Consider the following 25,464-nt stretch of genomic DNA (forward strand, 5'->3'; position numbering starts at 1 on the left):
CATGTTCCAGTGAATTTACTGGGTCTACAGTTTGCAGGCGTCATTCTAGGAGTCTGTAACCAGCGTTCCAGCTTTAATAATAATAATGTTGCTTTATTATCCATATACAATTTCTTGCATTAGGAATTCATCTTTTCGCATACCCCAGCTTCCTCTCTATGAGACACACAGACAGGGAGAGAGAAGCTTGGGGTCAGAGCGTAGGGTCGGCCATTGTACAGCGCCCCTGGAGCAGTTGGGGTTAAGGGCCTTGCTCAGGGGCCCAACGCAGTAGGATTCCTCTGCGGGATTTGAACCGGCAACCTTCCAGCCACAGGCGCAGATCCTTAGCCACAGAGCCACCGCTCCGCCGCTTTATGTGAATCTGAGATCTGAATTGGATATCTCGATACATGTGTCGTACTTGTCGTGTACAGTATATTGTTTGATACATGCCATCCTTAAACTGACATCAAGATGTCATTTCGCTTGCAGCTGCTACTCGACGGCGTCTTTCAAGAAACGGCTGCACGAGATCCTTGATTCATTTAGCTGCCAAACGTGGGCTGAGTGACTGTCTCTCGCTCGCCTATCTATCCCTTTTCTAATCCCTTCATCCCGTTCTGAGTCGTGGGGGAGCTGGAGCCCACCCTGGCAAGCAACGGGCGTAGGGCGGGGTACACCCTGGATGGGACCCCAGTCCACCGCGGGGCACACACAGCAATGCACACACACTCGCCTCGGGGGCAGTCTTCCCAGAACCCAGTTAACCTACCAGTATGTCTTTGGACTGTGAGAGGAGACCAGAGCACCTGGGGGAAACCCCAAAACAAAACAGGAGAACATACAAACTCCACACAGATAGCACCCCATATCCAGAATCGAACCCAGGGCCCCAGCACTGCGAGGCAGCAGTGTCTACCGCTGTACCAGCCCGGTAACATTTCTAATGTGTTTTTGATCCTCGGACGCAGGATCTTTTAGTATCTTTTGTAAAGCCCACTTCTATGCGGATAGTCCCGATTAATTTGCGTCAGTAAGTCCTGCCAGTGGGGCTTCAGCCTGATTTAGGGTATTAAACCAGTATCGTACATGTGAAAAGCAGTTGTCGCAAATCCTTCCATGTACGCTTATCGCTCAGATGTTGCCCAGGAAGTAGCACTGCCACTGCGCAGGCGGGCTGGGAAAGAGGGCTGGACACTCAGCCAAAATTCAGATTTGCCTCAAAATATTAATTTTAATTGAGGATTTATTGGGGTGGTGCAAAGGTCCAAAGGCTGAACCTGTTTTAAAAGGGTGGCAGGAGGTGTTCGCTCGGGGGACTGAAGAGTTGATGCGTAAAGCCGTTTCCAGCTTTTAAAACCGAGCTTGTCGGCAGCAGCGCAGAAGCCTCTGTGTGAGAGCAGCCGTCGGCCTGTGCGGCGCTCTGTGGAAATGTGCCCGATTCATCAAGCCTTGACTCGCATGAGGAGCCGGGCCTCACTGTTCTCGGGAGTGGAAATATTTACAGGATTACGTCATGCCTTTCTTCAAACTCCCAGCCCATTCCTACGGTCGTGCTACGAAACACATGAGCAGCCCTGAGCCGAAAGGATGGATTTAATTTCCCCCAAAACGTCCAAATGCCATTTTTCGACATCTGGGCAGCACTTGAATCAAATAGTTCCGATTTCCGTGAATCTCTCGGAAAGCCACGAGTTTCGCCTGTAAGGAACCAGGAGACCTCAAGCTATGTTAGAAGTGCTACATTAGTATGCAGGTTGAGATCATCCGGAGAACGAGCGAACCTATTTATGTTTTTATTTTTGAAGTGTCTTCTAGCCAAGGTGCTTTAACAGGTTGCTCACACTGTGCTTTGGCGTGCAGTTTGACTGCAGTGCTAATTATTCATTTCTGATCAGTGCAAGTTTGGGGTTAGTTGCTGTGCGTTTGCAACCTTCGGCTTACACACCTGAAAAAGTCAGCGCAGTGAAGTGAAGAAGCTGCGACCAAGGATATTTAACGGGAGATTTCAGCAGTTCCCGCTGGTTATAGTGGGGTCTATTCAAATAAGCAGTCGGGTCTAAAAATCCAATGAACCTGTGTCATTATTGTTTAAAATTGTAAATGGAACTGTAAAGTTAATTCCTTCAGTCTACTGCTCATAATTCTAAAGATTTACTCTTGTGCTATTCTACAGGTAGCAAACCAACACTATGAACTCTGTAAATAGCTCTGTATTAAGTAAAAATAGTGTCTAGTGTACGAGATCCCTTTCAGGTAACCACTAGCAACTAAATAATCTCTTCTCATCAAGTGGCATTCTTTCATTTGTAAGCCTATATAATTGCTGAACTAATCCCCATCAGTTGGGTTTGGCCACCAGGGGGCACCACAAGCAACATGGGAATAAGCCTAGGTGTGTGCGCTCTGCGTGGTTAAGTGCACACAGGGAATTTTCTTCTGTACGACAGAAGTGATGGACAGCACGGTGGCACAATGCTTAGACCTGCTGCCTCACAGCTCTGGGGTCCGGGAGTCAATTCCTGCAGTGCTGTCTGTGTGGAGTCTGCATGTTCTCCCCCACGGTTTGTGTGGGTTTCCTCCGGGTGCTCCAGTTTCCTCCTCCAGTCCTACCAAGATATACTGGTAGGTTAATTGGCTCCTGGGAAAATTCCGGGAGCCTGTTGGGGCTCGGTGCATGTCCGCGTTCGTATCGGTGTGTGCCCCTGCGATGAACTGGAGTCCCGTCCAGGGTGGGCCCTGCCTTGCGCTTGTTGCCTGCCAGGATGGGCTCCAGCTCACCCCGCGACCCTGAATTGGACAAAGCAGCTAGAAACTGGATGGATGGAAGTCAAAGCGACAGCATTGTAATCGGAGGAATCCAGAAATGAGCCTACAGGGTTTCCTTGTGGACCTCCAGCGACGGGAAGGAGGCACTAGAGTGTGAATTTCTGATCTTGGGTTCCACCTATCCTGGCTTGGGTTCTATGGCGTCTATGGCGGCACTGCAAAGAGGGGTCTAGTTTCGGTGCAATCTCTCAGTTTTCAGAATCCGCTTGAGGAGCTCGGCGGGCTTGACTTCATAATTCATCTTTTGAAAAAAATATTCTGTACACGCATTTAAGGTTCATTGGATCCTTTGGCAAGTGTTAGTCTAAAGGCGTAACCGTGTGAATTCCATATAGCTCCCGCTATGATCATGTTGGGTTTTTTCGTCAGTGAACTGGAACCTTTCCCGCGAGCTTTCGAAATACAGAAAGGTCTTGCTCTAGCTGAAAAGCTGGCACGTTCGGAAGATGTTCAGCGTGCCTGTATGACTCCTGACTTACTAAGGAGGAAGGGCAGAACGTACTTGGAAAATAAATAAAAAAAACTCTTAAAGAGCCACACCAGCTGGTGCCTGGCTTCACTGGAGCAGTGTGACAGCGTCTCCCAGCTCTGTAGGTGCTGCTGCTTTAAAAAGACCAAGAAAACCTGCAGACACACCGGCCCTCCAGGCCCAGCCCTGGACTCTGCTGTTATAGAAAAAAAAAAACAACCTTTAAACCCGCATTAATTCCTGGGGAGTTTTTGTTATGTTTAGGATGACGATTATTGGCAAACAGATGTCCATGCTTAGAAACAGATTAGTCAAGCATTTCAACTTTCTGGAGTATGACACATTTCCTAAGCTCCTGAAACATTCCAAGTAATCCCAACTAAAGCAGAGCCAAGCGTAGGTTGACTGGAAGGCTGACTCTTTGCTTCGCTCCTTTTTGCTTGGGAAGCCAGGAGGAAAACGTTGCTGCATCGATCTGTGTAACACAAAATCTCCCCTTAGCTGTAGCCGGCTTTCATTGGAGGGTGTTTTAATGGAGGCCTGCCATAGTCAGTTCAGGATAAGCAGTGCATTGGTTTTCTGGAGCTGGCTCCCATTCAGCAGGAGGAGAGCAAATTGAACTGGGGGAGGCTTTACTTTGGTGTAGGTCTTGCAGCAGCAGTTGTAATAATTCAAAACATTTCAAAGCAGGCGAAGGCTGAGTTTTCCACTTGAAGAGGGTGATCATAATTTCCCAGGGTGAAAACAGGTCACCTGGCTGTTTCCCCTTTAGGGGAGTGGGGGATGAAAAGTCCTTTTGAAAAACAATAGGACATCTGGGACAGGCCTTATATATGGGACTGTCCTGGCAGAATCGGGGTATATGATCTCTCTAAATGAGAAAGGCAGTCTAGCGAGCAGCACATTCGTTGCTCAGGGATACATGTTCCAGTGGGTCAGGGACTGGAAAGTGCAGGTTAGATTCCTGGGTTTAGTCGGTGTTGTTTTGGCTGTAGTGAATATCAGCAGATGAAGTTCAAAACTGTGCAAATCAACATGGGGTTGAGGGTAACCTCAAGATTTCCAGACCTCAGAACTTTGATGATTTTGTACAGAACAGATCTTGTGTAATTGTTTTTGTGAAATCATCATGTACTCCTGTCTTTGCTCTGAATTATGTGATAAGACTCATTTAAGTGGTCTAGTGGTGATTAGTTTTTAGTTTCTGGTAGTAGTGCGTAGGCTTTATAAAACTCATCACAGTGTAAACAGATGCAAAGGGGATTAGTCTGGTGTTTTTCTAGAACTTTCTTCGCTGGGGGGGCCAGATGCGTTTACCTGCGGGACGCTTGCTGCTGGCACAGTCCGCCGTAGGACGCCGAACGCTGACTCTGCGATTGTGCCGCAGGTTTTCAGTACCTACTCCAACGAGGAGTATGACCGGCGCAACGATGAGGTGGACCCTGTGGCGGCGTCGGCGGAGTACGAGCTGGAGAAGCGGGTGGAGAAGATGGACGTCTTCCCCGTGCAGATCGAAAAGGGTAACGTTCCCTTTCTGCGCGTCCCTTCCGAAACCTTGCGCCTAGTGCAAGGATGTGCAAGCTCACGTGACTCTTTTCTCCAAACACAGGAGATAACGGACTGGGAATCAGCATCATTGGAATGGGAGTAGGGGCTGACCAAGGCTTGGAGAAGCTTGGTATATTTGTGAAGACCATTAGTGAGAATGGGGCAGCAGAAAGAGACGGACGGTAAGAAATATTTGGTGCTGTACATTTTTCACACTTACAGTACATAGAGGGAGCACAAGTTCCACAAGCAGAAAACATATTCCTTGTTCCTTCAAGGTCAAATATCTTAAAGCCTCTGTTTCAAGTCAAGTGTAACGCTGCCAGTACTTTTCCTACGGTTTTGCGTTGTCTTGGCAACCTTCTGGGCTTCCTGCTCTCGCTGCTCAGCAACGCAAGGCCGAAGTGAAGCATCAGAGTGTTAACACCGATGTCCCTCAGTGGCAACATGCTCGACTGACAGAGATGCTCCATGTTTGTGAACCCCTCAAAACTGAAACCTGACCAGCGATAGTTTGAAAAAGCCACAGACAGTATCAGCATCCAAGGGAGTTGACTGAGCCAAGTTTTCTGTTGGGTTTTCCATTTGACACCTAAAAGCTCTATTTTAAATACTTTCTTCAGTGCAGTGTGCATTTGAGCGGTTCGCTCTCAAAATCTTAGCCAAAACACTGAATATTCTTCAAAGAATTTATATTGTTGGGGATAGATTGTCCTCTGTTTTTTTTCCGTATGATTTCCCCAAGTCTTATCTGATGTCAGAATCTGGACTAATGGACTGGTAATACCATTTCTAAACCACTGACAGTGTATGAGCCTCAGTTACAGAACAGTTACACAGAAAAGACCTCTGGTGCTGACCTCTGGGGGAAATTAGGCACGGAGACTTTCTGCGCTGAGGTGCTTGCTTTTAAGTGCCAAGATATTGCCGAAAGTGGCCATAACCACAGTGTGTGGCTTTGCTCAGTTGAAGGTTAAAGCACAGCAAAAAGAAACTTTCCCTTTTTTTCCCTCCTGTACTTATGACAATAGACATGAGATTAATCTTTAATTTTTGGAGACTCCCACTGTGTTCTGGTGGACAGTGTGCCTTATCTTCTTTAAAAGATAATGTTGCCTGCAAATTTACAGACTGTTCTTGTGTCCGATTCTTTGAATCTTCCTCCACCGCCATGAGCATTCCTTTAATAATTCCTTTAAATAAGCACCGCTGGCTGTCTTCCTTTTTTCCTCGGATTATAATTAACTCAGCACTGATAGGATCAGAAATGCCCATTTCTCTAAAGGCTCTGGCTTAGTTTTTTTTCCACTGAAAATGTTCTGGTTTGGTGTATTAAGTCGTCAGTGCCCTTACCAGGAAGGGCTGAGATATATTTCAGGTGTTTTTTTTTCCCCCCACTCATGTTTAGTGTTTACTGGTTCCTCTCTCCTCTGCTCATCCTATTCAGGTCCTCTTTCCACTCTTGAGTGGGGATGATTTGTATTTGCATGACAACCCTGTTTGTTCTTTCAATGTTTGCATTCATCTAGGATCCAGGTCAATGATCAGATAGTGGAGGTGGATGGAATTAGTCTGGTTGGCGTCACACAGCTTTTCGCTGCTACAGTACTGAAAAACACTAAAGGCACTGTCAAGTAAGTCCACTTTTTGAACATTGGCTCCTCTGCTTGTTTTTCAGGAAAAGGGGCGTAACAGAAATACTGACAGATTAGAGAGGGCAGGGCGATAATTCACACCATTCACAACTCTTCGGATTCGGACAGAAATAAATTTAGGATCAGTGGTAGCAAGGCTTGAGGCTTTTGTCTTTGTAAACACAGAAGCGAGTTTGCAAATGAGGGAAGGGTCACCTGGCACATCAAGATTAAAAGAGAGAAAAGGTCATGCCAAATCCTGGGAGATGTGTTAATGATTTACCTCAGGCAAATGAGACAGCTCACAGTCAGGAGAGGCTGGCCAGCCAGCGCTATTTGGTTTTCTGACCTCACTTCCTGTCAGGCATGAAGCAAACTTTGTTTAGTGCTGAGGTAAATATTGAAAGACTGAGCGTGCTGGGAACAGTACATGTGGGGAACAGCAGAGACTGGAAAAACCAATTTTTTTCCTCGGGTTGCCTTTACTACTTCCTGTGATGAGCGGCGCTGTCGTTTCGTGCAGTTTCCTGATTGGGCGAGAGAAGCCCGGAACCCAGAGCGAAGTGGCGCGGCTCATCAGCGAGACTCTCGAGCAAGAAAAGAAACAGCAGCAGCGACTGGAAGACCAGTATGACCTGTCCACAGAGGAGGTGAGTCACCAGCAGGCCGGACTCAACCAGCATTTGTCTGGCCTGCAGCCGTGAAGTCACTTCCATTTAGTCTAGACTTCCTGGGACGTTGCTGTAATTTAGCTGCTTGGAATAAAAATCAAAGAATCCGGAAAAACAAACCGTTATGCGGATGACGTCTTGGTCACTACAGTACAGCAGAAGCTGATGTCCGACCCTTTACTTGATGACTGAGTGTGTGAATGTTTGTATCAGCAAGCTTCAGGCAAACCACTGCTTCTATTTTAAATATGCATTTGGAAGAATGGTGCTGTGCATGTATTTTCATCGCTATTCACAAATGACTGTACATTAGTGTCTTTGTTATACAAAAAAAGCTGCACCATCTATAGTATCCTTCATTTTGAGTCTTGTAAAAAGAACTACCTTGAGGGGTTTGTACACTATACACGGCGTGGGATGCAGAGTCTGACTGTACATTCTGTACAGGGGACATGCAAAAAACTGCTAAGCTCAGGTGAATCTGACCTTAATTTCTTTAATATTGCAGTTATTTTTTAACTGGGTCACATTACTTTGTCATTTTGGAAACTTGAAGCTTTCTCAAAATAAAATAAAAAATCCAATGCAAGATTTGCAACTTTAAACTGGGTCATGTGGGTTTGTCGATTTGGAAACTCAAACCTCTATCTAATGGAAAAAAAAGTGATCCTGAAAAAAGAAAGTGTGCATCTTTAAAGAGGCACTGCTAAGTTCAGTGCACAAGGCATGCTTGTTTGGCATCCCTGATAAATCTGTACTCATTTCTCATCGGGTCAGGCTTGTTTGAATAAACATTTGCATTGACCTGTGCTGTTTCTGTGTGCATTTAATGTAAGATTGGCTTTTGTACGCTCATCAATGAACTCTTGGGATGATGTTAATGGCGTGTTTAAACATGACAAATGCTACATGTTATCCAGCAACGGAATGTGCTCTGTGTCATTGTTTTTGTGGCCTGGCTTGTGCTCATTTGCTGTCACTTGAAATGACTGTTTAGGAAGAGCATTACGACGAGGAGGAGGGAGAGGAGGAGGAGGTACTGGGATCGAGCTTTGCAGGGAAGTCAGTCGAAGTCTTTGAACTTCCTGAGAGCGAAGAGATGTTTTTGCCTTCTAACATGGACTCCACGCAGCTGAGTTTGAAATACAAAGAGGTATTTTAAATATCACCTGGCTGACTCTTTCCCCAGTGAGGGATTTCAGTGTACAGGGGGCTCAAGAATTATGGGCACCCTTGGTAAAGATGAACAAAAAAAGATTGTATAAAATAAACAGCACAGAGAATGAGCTATATAGTGAATGACTCCCAAAATGGAAAAACTACAGGCTTTTATTCTGAAACAGTTATTTCAAAACAAATGTTTTCAAATGGCTAATAGTATTTTTTTTTCTCAAAAACATAGGTGTCAAAAGTATTGGCTCCTCTGTTTCTAGTACTTGTTGTAACCTCTGGCATGGATAACAGCACAAAGCCTTTTCTTGTAATGTTTTAATAAGGTTGGAGAACACATTGGGAGGGATCTTGGACCATCATCTATGCAGAAATGTTCCTAATCCTTGATGACCTTTATTGACTGCCTTCTTCAGTTCAGACCACAGGTTTTCAATGGGGTTAAAGTCCAGAGACTGAGTTGGCCATTGCAAAATGTCAATGTTTCAATCCATTTCCCTGTTGATTTTGAGGTGTGCTTAGGGTCATCGTCATGCTGGAAGGCTCACCTGCGCCTTGGTCACATCTTTCTGGCAGAGACAAACAGGTTTTTGGCCAGAATACCCTGATACGTAGTAGAGTTCATGATGCCCACTGATCTTAACAAGGGCCACGGGCAGCAAAATAGTCCCACAACATCAACGATCCCCCATATTTCACAGTGGGTGTGAGGTTCTTTTCTTTGTACACATCCCTCTTCTAACCCCAAGCTTCCTGATGGTGTGAGTGGCCAAAGAGTTCCATTTTGGCCTCATCTGACCATAGTGCCTGGATCCAATCAATGTCCCAGTGGCGTCTGTCAAACTCCAGGCACTTCCATTGCGATGCTCTTGTTGTTAGTAAGGGATTTCTTCTGGCAACCCTTCCATACAGCCTTGTTGGCATACAGTAGATGTACCTTTTAATTGTTGATTTGGAGACTTGAAGACCCCAAGATTCAGTGCGACACTGCAGTTCTCCAATTGTGACCTTCGGATTCTTTTTTGCCTCCCTGCCCATGTTCCTCACTGAGCCTGGGCACAAGATGCACTTTCTGTATCCATCATGTGGAGATTTGTGATTTGTGAAGATCAACAACCATTTGCCCGTTTTGATCTGTCAATTCCATGCCTTTCCCCATGGAGATGGATGACAAACGTTTTCCCGTCTGTGTTACCTCTGTTTTTATGCTCTAGTGAAACGGGAATTTTATTTGATTTCTTTAAAAAAATTACAGTATCCAATAATTTTAACACCTATGTTTTTGAGAAACAAATAGTTTTGCTCTTTATAAAACATTGCAATTTTAAATAATTTTATTGGAATACAAGCCTGTAGTATAGATCATTATCTGTGCTGTTTATTTTATACACCTTTTTTGTTCTGCTTTATTAAGAGTGCCAATAATCTTTGAGTCCACTACATGTGCTACTTGTCTTAATCAGACTTACTGGGATTCAGCCTCACATAATTGGTAATGCAATGTAATGTGCCCTTGATGGGCATTGTTTGTAGTGCTTTATTGTTGAAAGGTTCTTGGATTAAGAGCAGATATTCAGGTTTGTTCATTTTCCTTTCAGAGACTATGCAAATAACTGGCATAAACATCACAAATGAAAGGCTCCCATTGAGATGCTTTCTCATTTCCTGGACGTGTATCTCATAACTTACCTGATCAGCGGCACATTACTTTGAAATACTCTTTTTTAAAAAGCACTGTTTATTTTTGTTCTCATTCCCTTATCTGCTGTACGCCTGTGTGAGCAGTTGCAGTTAAAGCATGGAGTTACATCAGCTGAACTCAAGCAGACAAAGGAGAAGGTACGTCAGACTTTCAGATCGTCACTGAAATTGTCAGATGTTTATATTCAGCCTTTGTCAAAGAGCTGTGTGTGTTTTGCTTGTGGCTATAGGTAGCGGTGTGGAGTAATTGTTAGGGCTCTGGATTTCTTAACTGGAAGGTTGTGGGTTCAGGTCCCAGATGAGACACTACTGTTGTACAGTTGAGCAAGGCTCTTAGCTCACAATGCTCAGCTGTATAAATAAGAACACATGCACGTCACTGTAGAGAAAAATGACACTCTAAATAACATTGTTTTATTAGATTTGTCATAATATGATGCATTGTAACCTGTACATTGAAGAACAACTGCCTGGTTGCTCTTGAAGCAGAGCATCTTGAGTTCTGTGTTATTTTTTTTTACATTTTTGCACATGTACTATTCAAGCTAAGAACAGCCGAGGAGGACAGAGCCGTGTGGGAAGCAAGGCAAGCTCAGCTGCAGCAAAGCATTGAAGAAAATAAGGAGAAAATCAAGAAGATCGAGACGTATTGGCTGGAAGCACAGACCCTCTGCAAAACTGTCAATGAGCACCTGAAGGAAACCCAGAGCCAGTACGATGCTCTGGAAAAGAAATACAACAAGGCCAAGAAACTGCTCAAGGACTATCAGCAGAAGTGAGTGACTAGTGTTGTGTCTAGACGTGCTTAAAGTTTAAATGTGGCTAAAGCTTAAATTAATCTTCCTCTCCGATGATCCCTAAATTCCAATATTTAACATCTCCCAAACTTGTGCGAGCTTGGGGGTTTTCAATAGCAACTGTGAACATATTCACTTATTTTTTTTATCTATAAACAGCCTCATTTTTAAAAATGATGTCTGAAGCCTGTATTGGACTGTTGAAATAGATGTTTAGAAAAAGCAGATCGAAGATCAGGATATGCCGTTTCTTGTTATGCTGCAAAGACGTGTTAACGGTGTGGTGGCTCTGTGGCTAAGGATCTGCGCCTGTGGCTGGAAGGTTGCCGGTTCGTATCCCGCAGCCGGCAGAGGAATCCTCCTCCGTTGGGCCCCTGAGCAAGGCCCTTAACCCCAACTGCTCCAGGGGCGCCGTATAAATGGCTGACCCTGCGCTCTGACCCCAAGCTTCTCTCCCTGTCTGGGTGTCTCATGGAGAGCACGTTGGGGTATAAGAAAAGACAAATTCCTAGTACAAGAAATTGTATTTGGCCGATAAAGTGATCTTCTTACAACCTGTGCTAGAATATTAAAACTGCAGCTGCAGTGGAGCAGGTCTTTGTTCTTGAGCAGTCATTTCAGTTGACCTCATGCTCTGTGCTTATTTGAATAGGCTGAAAACCACTGACAGAACTGTTTATCTTTGCTATACTGTATGTTTCTCTTTTTGCCGCATTTTAGGTGGTCTTTTTTAGAAAATTTTGGTGTGCTCGTTGAAAGTGGTGAACTGTTTCTGTTGTTTGAGCTTATTTGCTCAATTCCCTTTGTGTCTTGTCTGTCTCGGACCCCAGGGAGATAGACTTTGTTAAAAAGGAAGAGGAGCTGAAGAGAGCTCTGGAAGACAAAGAGCAGGAGTACCAGACACAGCTGCAGAGACTGCAGGAGAGGGTAAACTGACATCAGTGCTAATATGCTTGTTAGTCTCCTTGTTCAATGTTGAAGTAGCACGTGAAAATATTGCACATATCCAGCATTGCAAAATAATAACAAACCACATTGTGGAAGGGATTGTTGGGATCTGTTCATTTAACCTCCACTAGACGTTATGTTAAGGCAGAATAAAACCGAGTTGCTTCAGGAGCTCCAGCAACTTACAGTACATATCAAAGGACAAGACCAACACCCAGAAATGAGCAATAAAGCAGGACAGCCCCTCAAAGAGCTACAGGCAAAAAGTCAAGCAAAACAACCTCTGTTACAGGACAAGAAATAATTACATAAGAAATAATTACAAGAACAGGACAAGCACTCGGAATGTAAAACAAGCAATAAGAAAAATATATAACCTACATAAGAGTTGGGAACCCCTTGCAGTTTGTCTGTTCTGCGGGGCAGACCCAGGAACCTTGGGCACACTGGCAGTGCTAGTCGATAAATTGAGGAGCAGGACGTTAAAAGTCCGCCGACTAATGCCGTTTACAGTACATACCGTAGTTCTCCCCCAGAACGATGGTGGGTTAATTTGAATTTTTGTGCAGAACAAAACCGGCACAATGCCGCCAAGCATTCAAAGGGCCTTTTCTGGGTCCAGACGTCGGCTTTCTCGCTCTGAGCTTGAGTTTTGCAGTCTCCAAATATCGTAGCAATCCTTGAAATCAGAAGTGGAAGGAGACGCACAAGTAAGAGACCTGGTCTTGAAAGCAAAAAAAAAGCGTCTTAGTACGGGTACTGATATAAAATTAGATGTGATAAAGAGAAATAGAAAGATGAACATAAAGTTAATATCAGTATAATTGTTTTAGCAACAATTTCCTTCCTTATACGTTTAATTTGCAAACATCATTGATCATTGTTTTAAATTACATTTATTACATGTTTTTTATGGTATCTCTATGCTATTCAAGCACAATTTCAATTGTTATTAAAATTAAAACAATTTCATGTTTGTTTAATTCCATACTTGCTTAAATTCAGGAACAAAACCTAACTGTATTCCTTTATACCCTATGGGAAGATGATTCCCTTTTCCCTATCCTCACCTCATCTCATTAGTTGTAACGGGAGAAGATTCCCTGATAAGTGCCGTTTTCAGTAGCGTCACAATTTTCTAATCCTGACGCTAAACGGGGACTCCCTGCGCTGCTGTCCGAAATAATCCAGTTGAACTCCGAGAGTGATGGCGTTCCTCAATCTCTTCAGATAGAGGCACTGGAGGCCAGAGCGCACCCTGGTGAGCACTCAGCAGCCCCATCCAGTTCCTCTGTCCCTGGGGAGGAGAAGCCGCGCGGAGGGTCCACAGGGAGCGCCGAGGACAAGCACCATGACGCAGGCCCGAGGGAGGAAGGGCTCTCTACCAGAGAGTCGGGGGACGCCCCGAGAACACCTGAGTCACTGGACACGTTACTTCAGCGTACGCACCAACCCAGGGTCCTTCTCCGGGCACCTTAGAGCATGTCGTGTTTTCCCAGGACACTGGGGCAATGAGGGCGCTATTTTCTGCCAGCACAGTTACTGGGAAAGGGGGCAGCCGGGCAGTTAGCTAGAGGACAAGTGCCACCGCCTCGCCATTAACCAGTAAAATCTTCACGTCTCTGACAGATTTGACAGATTATGTAGTGTCAGTGAGTTTAGTAGTTAGTGTTGTTCCAGGTTAATGTTTTATTTTCTTAGTCTTTTGTCTGGCTATGGTGTATGGCAATACCGGCCTACAGAACACAATATTTACAATATTGTAGCTGAGTTCTTATGGGATTTGTCGATATTAAGCACAACAGTTATTGAAATGGAAGTCTGCAGTAACACTGAATGTATTTCCTATTTCAAACCCTTCTCCTTCGGCTCCAGCCTCATTCGTGTAATTACAGGCATGCTTCAGTCCATCTCGCCTCACTGTGCGTATCTGGATGGGACGCACACCATTAGCTGTATTTATGTGAAAGACATCTGGCAGAAGATAATTCTTTTGATGCGAATCTCACAGATGTAGAGAATCTAGTGGGATACAGGAAATCTTGAAACACTGCTGTCTGGCAATGAAACTTAACACACATTTTGTATCGCCTCCTATGATTTTTTTTTCGTTGACTTGCCTTCAATACAGATTAAATTTATTTTTCTTTCAAAAAAGAATATAGTTAATGACGGCCTTGTTGCAGAAACTTGTAAAATTCTACCGTGAGTGATCGGGATCCAAGGAAAGAGTTTATCCAAATGTTATGAGGAAATCCAAAAGTTACTTTATTATCCCAGATAGGAAATTTGCTTTGCAGGCAGGTAAAAGACATAACATAATACATTTAACACAACGTGAACCCATGAACCAATAATAGACATACATACATGTGTGATGAGAAATAAAATATACACATTTATATTTTAACCGCTACCACAAATATTCTCATCATGGCTTGCCTAAGAATATTGAATACATTGGTTATACGGTATAATCAGCTAATGTTTCCCAGCTTTTTACAGGCATGACTTTGGCCTCTTTTTTCCTGGCGCATTACTGCAGTAAAATGTGGGGGTTTCAGTTCATCGTGAAGCAAACCGATGGAAATGTGATAGCAGTCCGGCGATGTCGTTTGTCCCAGCAGTCCACAAAGCCCTGGATGAGGTGGTTCCCGAGACGGAGAGGCTGGACACCAGCGCCCACCGGGCGAAGGGTCAGCTGGCCCTCAAGGCCAAACGGCAGCCGCCGTCGCGAAACAAGCTGCGAGAAACCCTGGGAGCTGCCCCCTGTCTGGAGCAGGTCTGTCTTTTACTTCTTCTTTCAGAGGCGAGAGGCCTTTTCTGACCCACTTGTCTTTGCCTTGGCCTGCCTGTTACCGCGTCAGTTGGAGATGGTTTGAGTCGGCTGTGGAAGCCATTAGCAGTGGCCCAGTTTCAGCAGGAATGTCATTCTGTTGCTGCACAGCAGAGTGACGACAGCGAGGTACAGCCGCCGGAGTCTCGTGGGGCTGGAAATGAAGAGAAGGCCGTTGAGCCGAGCTTATCGCTGCCCCTGGCCGTCTCCTGTTCGGGAGAGGGACCCAAGGGCGAAAAGGCGGAGACAGCAAGAAGCACAAAGAGCCAGGTGGAGCTGTCCAGCGCCCCCCCTCCCCCGTCCTCTCCCGTCCACAGAATCAGCAGCGAGAGTGGTAGCAGTCCAGGATTGTCCCCGTCGAAAGACGCCAACACCGCCCACTCCCCCACGGGCTTCCTCCGGGCCGTCAGGAAGAGCAAGGGCAAGGAGCCCAAAGGTAAGCGCGAGACTGAAGGTGGAGAGGCGGGAACACTGAGGCCTGTCCTCCAAACGGTTTATAGACATTCAGTCAGGAGAGTGGCGCTGGCTTGGGGCCTCTGTCCCTGCCCCCTTTCCAAAAACAGGCCGTTCGCTGTACTGTTTTTTTTGTTATAATTTGCTGTAATTTTATTTACTCTTAAAATCACAGAATGGGCCTTCCTGAGGGTAGACCCCCCCCCTTTGAAATATTTTACGAAGAGTTTTTTACCTATTGGCCTCATTTCGCCCTCGTTTTTTAAAAGAAGGCCACTTTTTAACTTCTGAGTTTGTCAGAGAGGAATTCTTGAAGTGTGAAGAAACACTGCGCTCGTGACTCTGGCCTTTTGCTGTGTGATGCGGTCAGTCTTCGCGACACCTGAATGATAAGCAGGAAAAACAGAAATTGAATAGCCTCCTCCACATAACCGATTCTTCTCGCAGATGACAAGGCGGAAGCAAACGACAATTCCTCATCAGGGAAGCAGAAAAGAAGATTTCCCGACTTTGGGTAGGTGATTTCTGGAGGCTTGTACATGTTTCTGTTTAAGGCCACAAACTGTAATGTAAGAAACCGACATTATCAGACAGGTATCATCCATTGCATCCAGTTTAAAACTATTGGAATCACACCAGCTTTGTGGATCGTTAGCCTATTTGATAGGTTAGTAGCTCATTTGTCTGAGGATCTAGAAAGAAGGCAGGGTATAGGCTGATTAGCTTCCCGGACCAGTTTTTTGTGGATCATCCCCGTTATTCCACTGATCAGTCCTTTTTGGCGGGTGATGGCTCTTATCATGCTCATCATCCACTCTCATGTCTGACTTTCATGTGGATTGATCTTGGTTTCGTTCATTGCGAAGCCTGACTCTGCCGTCCGCTGTCCTGCAGCAGGGTCTAATCCAGCCGTGGCTTACTCGGCACTCTTTATGTACCAACAGCGGCCTTCGGAAGTCTGGTGGCAAAGGGAAGAAACACGACAAGGAGGCGTTGAGAGGCTCCCTGGACAGCAGGTAAGGACTCTAACTGTCAGTACCCTCGCGGTCGCCTGACTAGTCCTTTCTGTGGGAGCAGCCTAGCAAAATCCCGACTGTGACTTGGGTTCGTAAGAGCTGCTTTGAGAAAACGAATTCCAAGCAGCCTCAGAGGCAAGACAAATATTTTTTTTGTAACGAGCCTCTACGTTAGCCGTTACCCTTTTTTTTTTGTTGTTGTTGGATTTTATCATTCTGAGAGTGGTGGGAGCATCAGGATATTTCTGGGGGAGTGGCTGATTGGTCATGGGTCATGTTACTAGCCGACTGTGACCAAAATTCCCTGAGCAGAGCTGGCAGAGTCATGTCAGTGTAGGGCTGGAATTAGTCTGCTGGCCTTTATAGCACACAGTGGTTTGAAACTGACACCCTTAAACAGTGCGTCTGCTGATATGCAACCCAGTTGCTCATATTTTGCAATAAACAGTAAGACTGGGGGTGGTATAGCGTAGTGGGTGAGCCTTTGGACTCATGACTGACAGGTCGTGGGTTCGAGCCTCGGACATAGCTGTTATACCTGGAGTGAGGTACTTTACCCCAGCTGCTCCAGTCCCCCCAGGGGGTACAAGTGCTGACCAGTGTTGCTGGGGGTAATTCCTGTGATGGACCTGTGTCCCATCCAGGGGGAGCCATGTGCTCTGTAGTCCGCTTCAGCCTACAGAAACCACGATGGGCTCGAGCCCATTGAGCAGCTGCATCTCTGGTGTGGACTTCACTTTTTTATCTTATAGTAAGGATCTGTAATATTTCTAGCCCGCGAGGGGTCTCCTCTTGAGAGGGTTTACTTGAAAAGTGGTCATGCTGTCTGAAAAGGTTAAAAACCTTCGAGCTTAAATAAGGCCAGTTATTTATTTTTTTTCCAAAGTTGCAGAACAGTGGCCGGTAGCTGTCTTTGCCGTGAAGGATAATTCCAGCCTGCAGACGTCATTCTCGTGCCACCAGTCTTGCTGTTTGAGGCACCTGGCTGCTAGGCATTTCTAGAACTGTATCTCGGTTTTTCTGTTTTATCCCAGGGGGTCTGGAGATTTACTGGGAGACTCTGCTGGAAACCTGTCTCCTTCAGAGTCCATGTCATCCATCCCCACCTGCATGCCTTTCTCTTGGTTTGGGGACAGAGACAAGGACAGGGACAGAGACAGGGACAGAGAGCCCTCATCGTCCAGCAGCAGTCTCCACTACACTGCTCCTGAGAGCTCCTCCGAGCACAGCCAGGACAAGAGCAGGAATAAGGTAAAGGCTGGTGCAACTCCCAGAGATTATAGGAGCGGAGCAGAGTTTTAGGAGAGGACAGCAACACAACTCTGATTAGTTGACATTCAAGAATTTCATTTCACATAAGCCCCCCGTACTTTTTTGCTTTTCTCTTCAAACACATTATTTTCATGATAATTTTTTGTCTCCCTTACTAAGGCAGGAATGGAATTGGAGTGTGTTTATCACTTCATGTGAGGGTTCAGTAATTGAAATGTGGGGGGAAAAAACCACCATCTTGGTTTCTTCAGTACCCATTGCTGGGGTGACAGCAAGGTTTAGGTGTGCAGATGTGCGTCCTCCAAAATGGGACACAAGCTTGCCATCAACAGGAAGGAAAAAATGATCAGAAAAAAAAAGCTTTAAAAAAGGCAAACTTAAGAAAATACAACTTTTATATAAAACTACAAAAAATGGATGCTCATTTAGTGTGGGAATGTTCTGTCATAGTTAGACAAGAGGCCTTCAGGGTCACCATTTCAGAGCCTGTTTGCAGTCCTACTCTATCGTTCATTTCAATTTTGATTTCTTCTTCATAACTGGATAGGGAAGGGTTTCCACAATTTTCTTATAGGGAAGAGATTGTATCCATATAAGATGTCGGCAAGTTAATTTTTTTTATTCGGCTTGTTAACGTCAGGTACCTGAGAGCCATCTTTGTCAGAGAGGCCCTGTATCTAGGTCCCAGGAGGAGATTTGATAACAGGGGAGGGATGGTTGGTTTTGTTTGTCTGACAAACGGAGAAAGGGGGAAAAACACAGACACAAAAGGCCGTGGCCTTCAGGTAGATGTTAACGGTACATGTTACAGGTGAGGAGATGTATGATTTTTATGACACTTTGTCCCCACCTGGCCTCGGGGGGCACTGAGCTCAACTGAAAGGGGGAAAGGTGAAATGCAGGAGGGGTTGGAAGGGAACAGTTATGCCACTATAAAGCAATCTTGCCAGACCTTTGTCTTCTGGTGCACTCCTAGCTTTTCAGAAATGTTAAGCATGTATTCTCACTATAAAGAAGATGTAGTTTGTTCAAAGGACAGTTGCAGATAAATCCAGTACACAAAGTGCTCAAATTATCAAGAGTGTTGAAAGCATTCACACACTTGTTTCTCTCTGCTGTTACATAAAAATAGTACTGCACCTAGACCTACATTTTTCATGTCAAGGGTGTCCTCTTCCTTTTGTTTCTGAAATTAGATTTTGTTTTGAACGATGTTAATTACACAGCCATCTTTTCTTTTTCTTTTGGATAATTGTATCCGTAGAGGATCAGAAACCAGCTACTCCACAGGGAGTGTTTTAATGAATTGCAGTGACTGCCTTTGCAGGAACAGATTACACAAGTTGTTGTGAGTGGCAGAAGGTTGTAAGCAGCCTTCTTACTCGTGTAGGTGGTTTCAGGCAAAGTGTTGACATGACGACAGATGAGGTTTGGTAGTGTGGTTTGCGTTTTGTTGGGCCTCTCCAAAGAAATTGGAAAAAGAAGAGACTGCGTGTTAAATTTAGTACATTGGAGTTAATGTCAGGAGATAAATATGCCAAAGCGTTTGTTCCGTGACACTGATGAGCTGGGAACCCCAGTTTGTCTCTGAAGCAGTATGAGGCCTGTCATTATTCAGAGGGAAAAGGCGCATTGACTTAGTTTTCAACAGCTCAGGAAATTGAGTATTGTCCATATGAAATACATCTGGTCGTACTATCACACTAATCCACTAGGCATGCATGGGTGTTGAGGCCTAGATGAAGGCTATTTTGTGCCTCAGTGTTCTTACAACTACTTAATAATCTGGTGCCAGACACTGTACTTTTAGTATAAACAGTAATATAATTGCTTTTAAAGAGAAAAGCTCTTCTTGAACTAATTTTTACATTAATAATCCTCTTTTTGAACAGACAAACCTTTCCTGGTCTTCCTTATTCAGTCGTTCATTAGATTTGGTACAGTATGAATTTCCTTTCTCCTCTCTACACTTTAAAGACGTAAAGGCACCGTAGCTACTAGACAACTAACTAAACACATTAGTCTAGTAATGTCTAATTATCTAACAACTAACATTGTAGAAAGACCACCAAATATTATTTGTGTTAGTCTACTTTATAAAAATGAGGCATAAACTTGATCTTGTGTCATATTCCTACAGTAGCTCTTGGGTTTTAATGTATTCGTATCCACTTTCCTGTGCAATATTTATCAAGTTTATGCTACTTCTAAATGTTAATATTTTTCACATGTAATTATTTACAAATCACCTGGCTCTAACAATTTCCCTGGCCATGAACTGCAAATGTAGTTTACTGAATGAATTCCTATTACGAAGAATTACATTTTGGTCCTTTTCCAGATCTGTTGATTTACTTATTTAAATTTATGGCGCTAACTCTTGTGCAATGCGTCATCTCTGTAAAAGAAGCCACTGTTAAGGCCTGTAACAGTGATGTAACAATCTCTGATGTAAGGTATCAGAGATTTTAAGCCCAGAAATGGTATCCATTCGGTATACCAAGCATTAATTGATGCACAATGACGTCATCATCGGCTTAGTTATCATGTCAAAATATCTGAGCTGTGGTATGCCATTCATTCTTGTTTTCTTTAGAAATAAATAATAAACTCCACATTACCATTAGAAAAGCTAGCCAGCCCCAGCCAGATGGTTTTGTACAAATGTGTGGATTCGACACACACTGTTTGCAACTTGACTTACTGCACCTCACAGGCTATCTGCGGAAGCTGGGTTTATTCACCTTCAATAGCTTCTGTAGAGAGAATGGCTTTTGACTTGTGGAGAAAAGTGTAATTTTCCCCTGGCCGATGTGGAAATCTAGTTGTGATTGTTGTTTTTCCACTAGTGTGTGTAATTGATGAAAGTGAACATGATGAGGCCCGTAAAAACGGGTTTCTTTTTGGTTTTAAATGTCAGAAAGGCACATATCTGGGCTCCCCAGTTTAATCTTTACTCCACAACGAGGTCTTGCAACTCTTGTCATGTCTAGATGGTGTTCCAGTTTGGTAATAGAAGTCTTAACACCTGGCTCAGAGAAAACTTCCACTGGTCACAAATTCCCAACCTGCTGCTCGATAGGGGCTTTCGGTTTAATTCTTTTGCTTACCCGAAGGAAAATATAGCCACCACCTATCAGCCGTCTTTTGGGGGGGGTCAAAGCTGTGATTTAATCGAAGTGTAAATAGGAGAGGAATGTCAGTGTAAGTAGACGTTGTTTGCAGTGAGCAGAAAAGTTAAGGGGTGAGGATTGGGCTACCGAAGGAGGTACACAAGAGATGAGCTTTAAAAACACATTCAGGGTTATAATAAAAACATACAGGCAATTAGATGATCTATTCGCAATGTTAAATGTGGAAACTGTATTGTAGGCTCGCTTGGCTGCCTAGTGATCAGACATTTTGTTACCCTGATGTGTGTTTTCCGTGTGAATTGTCGCCATTTGTTCATCCCTTTACATGCAGGTGAAAGATGCATTGACATTAACACAACTTTGACTGTTGCCTAGTCAATTTTGTCTGCCACCTTCACCACCCCCACCCCAGAGTGAAGAGAAACAGCCTGTGCCAAGTGTCTGTGTCCGGTTAATGCATTCCTTGTCTCCACTTGTTCCAGAGTTTGTCTGTCATAGATGATTCAAACCCTGGCAGTCCCAGTTCTGAGTTGACAGGGCTAGTAGCTGAGCCAAATCTGTCAGGGCGCTCACGTACTTTAACCTTCTCTTCGAATGAGGTGAGTGGCAACGGAGTGCGTGCTGCCCGTCGGTCGTGCGTGTCGCGTCGTGCTGTGACCCCCAGAAACACCTGCGGCAGGGCAGAGGGTCACGAGAGACCGGAAAACGGCCCCAGCATGCTGGAGGCCACTGTTGAATTGGTAAAAGGCACGGGTGGGAACTACAGAGAGACGAAGTGGCGCAAGACTTATGAAAGAGGTTCCTGCGGTTGGTCGCAAGAGTGAGATTTGGCATGCTTCTACGTGTTTCCCCTGGGAGATCTGCAAAGCATGAGCCTTGCCCTTGACCACAGAGGTGCGATTGGCTGATTTTGCACCCTGCCACCCACTTTTGAGAGAATCCTTTGCTGTCCTGTTGTTTAGTGACTGTGTCTGCTTCCCCTCTTCTGTTGAGGCGATGAGTCTTGATCTTGGCTTTCATTGTGCCTTGGCTATTTTACCCAAACCTCACCCCCCCCCCCAGTAAAGAAGTATAGCTGCTCCTATAGCCTCATTCCTGCCGTTTCTCAATCCTGTGGAATTCCTGCTTGTTTGTACGTGCATGCGGTAACCATGGGGAAACAGTGCTGTCTCCGCATAGTGGCTTGCCAACGCATAGCGCTTACCCTTGGGAACAGGCCTTCACCTTCAGGAAAGGCCCAGCGCTAAGGCACGGTGTTCTAGCAAGGCAAGAGGAGGTGACCGTTCAGTAGGAAGAAATGCTGTCATGTCTTTCCTCTCGCAAGCTGACCGGCTTTTTGCTCAGTGTGGACAGCGATGTCATTTTCCGCGCATGGTGTGGGCTACAGCAGGGATTTCTTGCCGGCTCTGCGAATACCTGCAGCTGTGTACAGTCGTGCCTTCCAAGGAGCTCGCTGCGCAATGCAGCTCTTTTCCGTCCTTCTGCAACTTCAGTTTTCTTGGCACAGATGTGAAAATAACATAGCATATTGCTCTTTAAACTGACAGATTAAGAAGATTAGAGAAATATACAGTATATCTAAAAATACGTGCAACATATGTGTAGCAGGTGATTTATTTTAAGCTCTGTATGGTAATCCTGAGACGGAGAACTTGTTTATTGGTCGTGTTTGCAACAGATGTAACGATTTCAGTCTGCAGGAATAATCCACTGTGGCGAATATGTACGTCACCATACATATTCATTTGGTGTATTCCTTTTTCCTATCTGCTTTACTGCCTCACACGAGTAATATTTAGAATTTTTATTCTTGGGTAGTATCTATTAAATGCAAAGCCTTACACGTTAAACCCCTCTTGATACATTTGAACAAGATTCCTTTCGCCAATCAGTTGAGTACAATCCGTGCTCTGTTGAGAGTAAAGATTTGAGAAGCAACATTTTTATTCCCACAATGATTGTGAATTTGAACCTGAGCATGTAGGGAGTATTCAGTGAAGAAATGCTTTGTAGATTTTCCAAATTTTAATATGCCTCAGCTGTGGTTTCTGCTATTTTTAGGATGAAATGACATTTTTTTAGAATACCCTCTTCATTTATCACAGCTATAGGAGAAAAATAGGCTAGTTTAAAGATGTCTTTTTAACCTCTTATTGGCAGACTCCCAAATTTTACATAAAATGTTTTTGACAATAGGTCAATATTTAGCTAGTCTTTTATGTGACAGGATGTTTTGTTCACTTAATGAAAACTGAGAATACTCTCCTTTAATGGCAGAGAATAACAAGCAATGTACTGTATGAACAATGTAAGGTACAGACAGCTGTTGATGGGATTGAGAGATACAGTAACACCACCACAATGTTCAGGTGATTGGTTCTTTCAGGGCAAAAAAAAAAACACTCTTCTTGGGTTTGCTAAGCCATTCAGGAATTGTAGCAGAACCTTGGTACCTCTGTGATTTGGGTTTAAATAATTCAAAGGGATAAAGTTTGAGTACCAAACTGCGATTAATTGTTTGGAGAAAAAAAAGAAAGATCTGAAAGTGAAACCTCCGACTGCTTCAGGTGGGGGTGTTTGATGGCCAAAAGGGCTGTGACCATGTGTCTAACGCTGTCGCTGGTGCTGTCTGGCAGACTCTGGACGATGACCCGGTATTGGTTGGGAAGGATTACCAGTGGCAGAACAGGGCCATCTCTGAGTGGACCTCCCAACAGGTCTGCCACTGGCTGATGGGCATGAACATGGAGCAGTACACCCACGAGTTCGCTGCCAAAGCTGTGGACGGCCAGCAGCTGATCCTCCTAGACAGTGACAGACTGAAGGTAAGAGGTTTTTTTTTTCTGAGAAACGTGGATCTCTCTGGACTATTCATGCCTAATAATTATTGGCACATGCTCAATTATAACTGAATACTAGAAGCAAAATGTTCAAGGGGAAACATCACTAAAATGCATAGAGAGATTTTACTGTCTGACGCCTATGTGAAAGAGTAGAATATGCTTTCAATCTACTGACGTTATTGTAACTGTGCCACCTGGAAATATTAAGTAAATGCCCCTGGGAGTTTTGCTCTGAACTATTTCCGCTGCTGCAGTTGTAGGTCACACTACAGTCTAGCAATTAATTTGCGAGATCCTTGTGTATCACTAATTATCATTTCGGATGGAACTGGGAGCACTATTTTGTGTGGGATGGGTAGGAGTGCTGATTAAAAAACAGGCTGAAAGACGGGGCTGTGGTGGACGCCTTCAATCCCAATGTCAGTGAAAGACCGCAAACCTGTTTGTTTGGTGTTTCTCTTTTGAGGCCTTGGGCGTTTCCAGTCAAAATGACCGAGCCACAATTAAAAAGAAGCTGAAAGAGATGAAAAAGGCCCAGGAGAAGCTGGAGAAACAGCGAGAGAAGAGGGAGAAGGAGGCCAGGCGCAGTGGGAGGCTGCCCGTGAACGCAGACTCCACCTGCTGAGATTTCGAAGCCCCTTGACTGTTCTGTCCCAGCTTACCTGGACACTCATAGCTAGTTATTCAGATGAGGTACTGTACATGTCACACTGCTCATGCACATCTGGCACTTTTTTGTGGGTCCTCATCAGGTTTTGTTCATAATCCATGTCTACTTCCAGCGCAGAGTGCTTGTTCCTTCAGCTGTCCTATTTTTAAAAAATGCCTTCCAATACTATACTTGCTCAATTCCTTAATGGCTCCTCATAACCACATACTGTAGCACTGTCCAGCAGAATCTACCCAGAGGCCTTTAAACAAGTACCCTGTGCAAGCTCTCCACTACCTGTTAAGGCCAGCAAGAGTGATCATCAGCACTGCAACCCGACATCTCGAACTTAAGGGATTTCCTAAACAGGCACTCTTACTGTACAAGTATAGCAAATGGAAAACAGTACTTGTACACACGCCCAATCACAAAAATGTTATCTCTGTCACTTTTGAAGAGTTCCTCAAGAATGAGGTTAACACACACGCCAAATAAAACGGCAGGCAAATTTGAGTACACTGCCAACAGACCTTTGTTTTTTCCCTCCAAAGTGTACGTCACATTTACTGGTACCACTAGAATGAATAACATAGCAATAATACCTCATTCTCATGAGTGGTATGAACATAATGAGCATGTGTATCTTGACGTTACTGTGGAATGACTTCGGCTTTTTAAAAGCATTTTTGTATTGTATTTTTCCAATGATAACAGCTATGTACAGATCTTTTCTTACAGGAACTTGTACAGTTAAAGGAGACGAAAGCACTATATTGTCTTTTAAGCTTCCAAAAAGGGGTGGCAAGGTTTTAAATGTAAAAATAAAAGATTCCGAGCGTTTTTATACATATTTGGCTGTTAAACTGCGTACATTTTTTTAAAATCAATTTTCTTACTGTTGAAATAGGGTTCAACGCTTAAGTGTACCTTTTCTACTGAGTAGAATAGCCAAAACGTATGGGACCACTTTTGCAAAAAAAATAAAATTAAAGTTTACAAGTCAGTGCTGCTTTTTCTTGCTCGTCACACAAAGATACAGATATTGTGGTAATAGAAGGTATTTGTGGTCCAATTCTTTTCTGTTAACAACTGGGTTGTTGTTAAAATGGTACTGCTGTCTCAGTTGCATTATTCTGCATTTGGTACCCCCATATTCTCAACAGAAAAACAAGTACCTGAGCTTGTATTAATACTATTGCAGGTTAGGAAATGTCTACTTATTGCATTCCACTTATTGGATAAAGACATATTCCTTCAGTACTGCTGATAAATGACCTATACTTGGCAAAGGTGAACACAAGCAGATGTTTGTATTTTTTTAAACGTATATATCCATGTAGTATTTGATTAAATATTGAACTAAATTGAAGAATGCAGCTCTTACACTTGAATTTCAAGGCCGACAGCCTTTTGCCCCTGGATTTTCTCATCATTGGTGATAGCAGGACAAATAAACCTCTCTTGTCAAGCATGGTATGGTTTGGTTTTTGGAAACTTTAGCTACAGCTGCAG

At 44.2% G+C, this 25,464-nt stretch overlaps 1 protein-coding gene across 4 annotated transcripts in view; it reads left to right on the forward strand.

Moving 5' to 3' along the window:
- Positions 1-25,423, forward strand: part of ppp1r9ala (protein phosphatase 1 regulatory subunit 9A-like A) — a 40,852-nt gene extending 15,429 nt beyond the window's left edge. Inside the window, exons 3-20 of one of the 4 annotated variants that reach the window (XM_088605289.1) lie at positions 4,668-4,800; positions 4,890-5,010; positions 6,358-6,462; positions 6,986-7,112; positions 8,131-8,286; positions 10,089-10,142; positions 10,550-10,779; positions 11,632-11,728; positions 12,980-13,190; positions 14,374-14,531; positions 14,697-15,021; positions 15,486-15,552; positions 15,983-16,054; positions 17,089-17,305; positions 19,219-19,263; positions 20,943-21,059; positions 23,097-23,285; positions 23,770-25,423. In XM_088605289.1, coding sequence (XP_088461415.1) covers positions 4,668-4,800; positions 4,890-5,010; positions 6,358-6,462; positions 6,986-7,112; positions 8,131-8,286; positions 10,089-10,142; positions 10,550-10,779; positions 11,632-11,728; positions 12,980-13,190; positions 14,374-14,531; positions 14,697-15,021; positions 15,486-15,552; positions 15,983-16,054; positions 17,089-17,305; positions 19,219-19,263; positions 20,943-21,059; positions 23,097-23,285; positions 23,770-23,928 — 2,583 coding nt within the window. In that variant the 3' untranslated portion in view covers positions 23,929-25,423. The remainder of the gene's footprint in view (positions 1-4,667; positions 4,801-4,889; positions 5,011-6,357; positions 6,463-6,985; positions 7,113-8,130; positions 8,287-10,088; positions 10,143-10,549; positions 10,780-11,631; positions 11,729-12,979; positions 13,191-14,373; positions 14,532-14,696; positions 15,022-15,485; positions 15,553-15,982; positions 16,055-17,088; positions 17,306-19,218; positions 19,264-20,942; positions 21,060-23,096; positions 23,286-23,769) is intronic. The other 3 variants (XM_088605290.1, XM_088605291.1, XM_088605292.1) reach the window with 3 other exon arrangements.
- The last annotated feature ends 41 nt before the right edge of the window (positions 25,424-25,464 follow it).

The sequence above is a fragment of the Lepisosteus platostomus genome, chromosome 14 (genome assembly GCF_059453375.1).
Source record: "Lepisosteus platostomus isolate fLepPlt1 chromosome 14, fLepPlt1.hap1, whole genome shotgun sequence".
Taxonomy (NCBI): Eukaryota; Metazoa; Chordata; class Actinopteri; order Semionotiformes; family Lepisosteidae; genus Lepisosteus; species Lepisosteus platostomus.